This window comes from Lolium rigidum, chromosome 3 (assembly GCF_022539505.1).
Source record: "Lolium rigidum isolate FL_2022 chromosome 3, APGP_CSIRO_Lrig_0.1, whole genome shotgun sequence".
NCBI classification, from domain to species: domain Eukaryota; kingdom Viridiplantae; phylum Streptophyta; class Magnoliopsida; order Poales; family Poaceae; genus Lolium; species Lolium rigidum.
This window is the reverse complement of record NC_061510.1, coordinates 12,943,852-12,949,523: the sequence shown is the minus strand read 5'-3', so window position 1 is coordinate 12,949,523 and position 5,672 is coordinate 12,943,852. Positions and strand designations below refer to the sequence as shown.

General features: G+C 44.9%; 1 protein-coding gene across 1 annotated transcript; it reads right to left on the bottom strand.

The window, feature by feature from the left end:
- Nucleotides 1-1,922: 1,922 nt before the first annotated feature.
- LOC124694335 (very-long-chain aldehyde decarbonylase GL1-10-like) lies at nt 1,923-5,170 on the bottom strand. The gene is made up of 5 exons (XM_047227331.1): nt 4,838-5,170; nt 4,394-4,716; nt 4,009-4,156; nt 3,848-3,880; nt 1,923-1,970 (listed from the first exon to the last, which is right to left on the bottom strand). Exons 1-5 carry the CDS (start codon nt 5,168-5,170, stop codon nt 1,923-1,925), a joined length of 885 nt encoding a protein of 294 aa, XP_047083287.1.
- Between the last annotated feature and the right edge of the window lie 502 nt (nt 5,171-5,672).

Sequence of the window (5,672 nt, the reverse complement as noted above, 5' to 3'; positions counted from 1 at the left end):
GCGCCAGTACTAGAGAAGTTCTCATGGCGCAGCACGCATACACCATCATTGGCTCTTTTGTTTGGTTCTTGGAGGCTCCAGATCATGGGCATAGAGACATTTGAGAGGAGCTACTTAGACAACAGCGATGACACGTATTGGCAGCAGCCTCCACGGTTTCATGAACTATGTCTGCACCTAAATGCCGGTGTACGTCTCTTTTCTGTCCTGCTCAATCTACTATATATACACTGAACTTTTGTTTGTTATATGCATGATGTCATGTCTAACTTGTGTTGCAGAATCATCTGGATGGAGAGATGAACTTTGCACAAGAGATTGAGAAACTCCCGGTCACCAACTTCTCTGTGGTGGAGCTAGTTTTTAAATATGAACAGCATGTTTATGGAGCATTTGTGTTGCAATTCCTTCAGTTACCTCGAATTCGCACGGCTACGAAAAAGCTGAAGGTCTACCCAACGTTTTGCTGTGAGGTAATTCTTTTACATGTTCATAGTTCTTCCAAAAAATATATCATACATGTCTTCTGTACAAATTTTTATATTAGGATAAACCGAGAAGGTATCACAAATAAATAATAAATTGCCATGCTCTTCATGTGTTGTAGGAAAAGCGAGCATGCTTAAGAAATTGTCCTTGCAATAAGCCCGAGAATTGGAGAAGCCAAAATATCTTCTGTACAAGTCTTGAAGAACTGGAAATCTACGGCTTTAATGGAGATGATGATGAGTATGCTTTCTTAAGACTGATACTCATATGCTCACCAATGCTGAAAAGACTGACCATGGTACTGGCAGAAAAAATTAGAGGTGGCACCACAAAATTGTCCAGCATTTTATCGGCACATCCATCCGTAAATTGGTGCTATCGTCATTTCAACTCTAGTGAAGTGTTTTCACGAGCATCTTAGGACCAAAATTCTTTGGCTGGAACATCCACATTGAGCCTTTCAAGGGATTTCCTTTCCGTTTTTCTCGGACCCTGATCGTGATTGCCTTGAGAAGGAATATATCATTTGCATTTGTTACAGGGTGAATACCGCAAGAGTAGACTCCTTCACTAGGGTGTGATCCATAGCATTGATATGGACGCTATAACTATATAGAAATCATATAGTTTGAGGGAAATGAAATTATATGGTTTTATTTATAAACAAATCATCTCCTTTGCAGTTTATATACCTGTGTAGGCAATGTCTATGCTCTGTGATCTACTCTACATAGTTTGGAACACTACAAGTTGTTTACCTTATTATCTAAATGCATGGAGAAGGTGGCCAAGGATATTTCCATATGATTCCCGTAGGGTTTTATATTTTTCCTTTATATTCATTTTCTTTGACTATGCAGTTGTGTGTATCTCGTATATGAAAAGACTAGGTGTAAAAGTCTTTTGTTTGTATCAAAATGATACATACTTTTTATACTGCAAAAATATCTTTTATTGAAATAAGTAAACCATACATATGTTTTTTTTAACCTTTGCAGTAGGAAAGGCTCCTACTGCTATTCTATATAAAAACCATACATATGTTGGGTGTGCTGCACCGATATAGATATCCCCACAGGACAACTAGACCCATGAGCGTTGAACTTATTACTATAGTACTGCCTCTGTTATATGAAAATTGTCATCGATTTAGGAAAATGTAGATGTATTCATGTACTAGATAGTGTTTAAATCAAAATGGGTAATTTTAACAAATTTTAACAAATCAAAAACAATTTTCATGGAAGGGCATTGGCAAAGTTGGTTTATTGCAAGATGCCGTGCACTGAATGGATCGTCGCGCGTCGTATAGTAGATGGCAACAGTCATTACTCATGACACAAACAAAGTCTGTGAGACATTATTAGTACTACTACGTAGTACATTGGTAGCTAGATCTGATCTGCACTGGATCCGCACCATTAGAATCGCCCTTAATTCCCTCTTTCCTCCACAACATTTGACTCTGCCATCTCCTTCATCTGCATATTTTGCTTATGTATATACATCAACAATATATCAGCTTACAAGACACCAACACACCAACACATACAGGATCGTCGGAGTCCTCATCCACCAAGGCAAAACCACTCACCAGAAGTAGTGAAAGTTGACACCCGAAGATAGCTCGCCGTCGAGGGTAACCAGCCAGTTCATACTACAAAGGGCAGAGGGCCACGATCCGTCTCCAAAGCCGGAGTCGGTCAACCTAGAGCTCGAACGGAATACAATGACATTGCGACTAAAGAGCAGAGACCACACCTACCACCAAGAACGGCCAAGAGCGCCGCGAGAACAACTCCACCGCCGACCAAGAGAGCTCACCAGGTCAGACGCAAACTTCTGGTGCCACGAAGGAGCAGCGGCACAGAGAAAAGGCACCCTCGCCGGAGAACCCAAGGGAGGCGCCGCAAGAGAAACCAGCCACCACTTCCAACCGAATAGGACCAACCACACACTGCCCCCTTACCCAAAACGACGCATTCAAGAAGGACACCACGCAGGAGGCGTAGTCGCTGCCCATTCCGTGGGGAATAGGGTTTTCACCCAGACCTACAGGGAAGGATTGGAGGGAGGGTATCCTCGACAGCACCTCCAACGAGGAAGTGACGCCCGAAGGCGTCACCGTCGTCGTGGCCACTGGCCAAGGATTATTGGGCCAAATTTTTGGGGTGGTCCTAACCCCACCCTTCCACCCTGTTAGATCCGCCCATAGTACTACAAAATGATAAAAATGGGTAATATTACTAACTTTATGGTACTAATTATAGCGCAATACTGTGCAGAAGTACAGCTTAGTTATAGTGCCGTACTCGCACTGATTGACGTGACCATGGTTAGCTCAATGTATTGGCGCTGTCTATGTGTACAAGAGCCTGCAGGGGAAGCTAGCTCCAGATCTGAATCGTCCATGCATGGCACATGCGCGTGCCTAGCTAGCTACCTGGAGTGATCGATGTTAATTAAAGACCATTATACAACTATATAAAAGTTGTACCATTTAACCCCTAATTGATCGGTCCACTGTAGATGGATGATTTTCCATCGTTACCATTCCTTCCTACAATGACACGTATCCTGCTATTTTTTTCTGGACCATGATCTAGCCTCAGGCGGTAACTTTTCTTTGTTATTTTTCTTGAGAATAAGGCGACCGGCAACCGGCAAACAAGTTTGTAGCGTGTATTATTGACCGATCTTCTTCCGGTTTCCTTCCCTCGACGTGTTTTATGATATTTCATTTTTTGCAGAGATTGGATGTAATTAGTATCTTTGCGATATTATTATATCCTCGGTGTAAAAAACAATGGATGCCTTTCTGCAATTGTGTGCATCTTGTATATACAAAGACCATGTGTAAACTTCTTTAGCTTGTATGGAAGAGATACAAACTTTTTAGATAGAAAAATCATCTTTTATTGAAATAAAAAAAGACATACATACGTTGGATAAGCTGCGGTAATTAATATAGATATATATCCCCACGGGACCACTAGACCAGTGAGCGTTGAAGCACTGTTTTCAACTAGTTAAAGATAAAACAAACAGTGTCCCTTATCTGATCTGCAGTTCTGTACTAGTATATGCGTGAGCAAAGTTCGTTTATTGCAAGATGCCGTGGCGCTCCGTAGATGGCAACAATCCTGACACAGACAAATTCTGTGAGACATTACTACAGTGGTAGCTAGATCTGTTCTGTACTCTCCCCACCTTTGTAATTGCACATTCCATCTTTTCTCCGGAATATTTAATTGTGTGCCATCTCCTTCATCTGTATAATTTGCTTGTTTACTCATAACAACGTATATATAAAAATGACGGCAAATAAGGTGCATGCATATGTTGGGCATCCACGTACCTTTGCAATGCTTGCTTTATGATATTTGTAGCCCTGAAACAAGCAAGAAAATTCTTCAGTGCCAGAATGATGGGTGTGCCGTATATACCATTTTACATTTCTCTTTGGCAGCCTTTATATAACTAGTTGATGAAATATTTGGGTCATAGCTAGGTACTTACTTTATCCGTCCCATAGAGATAATCGCAGAAGGTGAAAACAGAAGAGAAGTTGCTTTGACTCTGCCCTCCTACACGGTGATGGTAATCATGGAATTCTGCCCCTCCGTAGAACGGGATGAGCCTCGTAGGGTTGAATGGGAAATCGAACCTACATGCATTTTCTCCGGTGAGAGTGTGTAGAGTATAAAACAACTTCAATGCTACACACACGATGTTTTTCTAATTATGGTATGATGTCCGATCTAATTATCTTGAGTCAGCTTCCTCTTACCTAAGTTGATCCTCTCAACGTGGAGACATTGGACAACTCAGGATGCGCACTTAGAGATAATTTTTAGAAGAAGTCTTGAACAACATAGATTTAGCAGAATTGTTCATCAATTACCCGCTGTGGATCTCGATGGCTTCAATATGGCGTACGACGAACCAGAGCCAGAGGGTGGTGATGTGGCATGGCACGATGGCCGGGCCGGTGAAGGAGGGGACGCCGAGGATGAGCACCTCCGCCCAGTGCGCGTACGGCGCGGCGTAGCCGACGGGCGCCGAGAACTCGTGATGGACGCAATGGATGTTCTCGTAGCCCCACTTGGTGTGCAGCAGCCGATGGATCCAGTAGCCGAGGTAGTCCTCCACCAGCAGGTACACCGCCATCTGCGCCGCCGCCTCCCCCAACGACGGCAGCGGCAGCCCCGTCCGGATCCCCACCATCTAATGTCATGACGGAGTCAATGTCAATTTACAAAGTACCATACATGGATGGACGACGTACGTTCATGTTGCTTGCTAGAATCTACGTAAAAAATGCATGAATATGGACGATGAACCTAACCTTGACGACCGGGAAGGAGACGATGCTGAGCATGCCGACGGTGAGGAGCAGCACGCGGGCAGTGTCAAAGTAGCAGCCGAGGAAGGCGGCCGGCGAGAGGCGCGTCCGGGGCTGCAGCTTGAGCGGCGAAGTGACAGCGCGCGGCGTCAGCAGCTCGAAGAGGGCGAGGGGCAGAGGCGCGAGCGTGTAGATGACGAGCAGGATGGCGACGTTGTGGCAGTAGAGGAGGTGGTCGGGCACGGACGCCGAGTAGCGGAGCCACGCCGCCTCAGCGCCCGTCAAGGCGCAGTCCAATGCCGCCTCCGCCTCCGCCGTCGTCGCGTAGGGGAGCATGGGATCGATCAGTCGACAGTGATATACAAAACTGCTGCAAAGCTTTCTGTTTAGGTAGTGACCCTAGCTGCTCGTGATTGATTATTGGGTCGAGACCTTCTCTCCGTTTTGTAGCTGACACGGCAGGTCTCTATGCGTGACTCGTCCGTACTAGCTAGTGACTTTTTTTTCAAAACGGGAGAAATATAACCCTAGCTTCTATATCCAAAAGATGCACACGGCTTTTTTATTAGATTATTCACAACACCTTACAAGAAGAATTACACCGATCGAACCGAAGCCACCAAAACTAACGACAGCTCGCTAATCCTACATCACCGATGGGGGGTCAATGAACAGAGCCAACACCCTGACATCACACCAACGCGCATCATCGAAAAATCGAAGGTCTCGACAAGTCGCCCAATGACGAGCAGGTGTCACAACCGGTCCGGCAGACCCTCGGCACGTACCATCATAAACGCTCCAGAAGTCCTCGCCGCCACCATAGCATACCCATCTT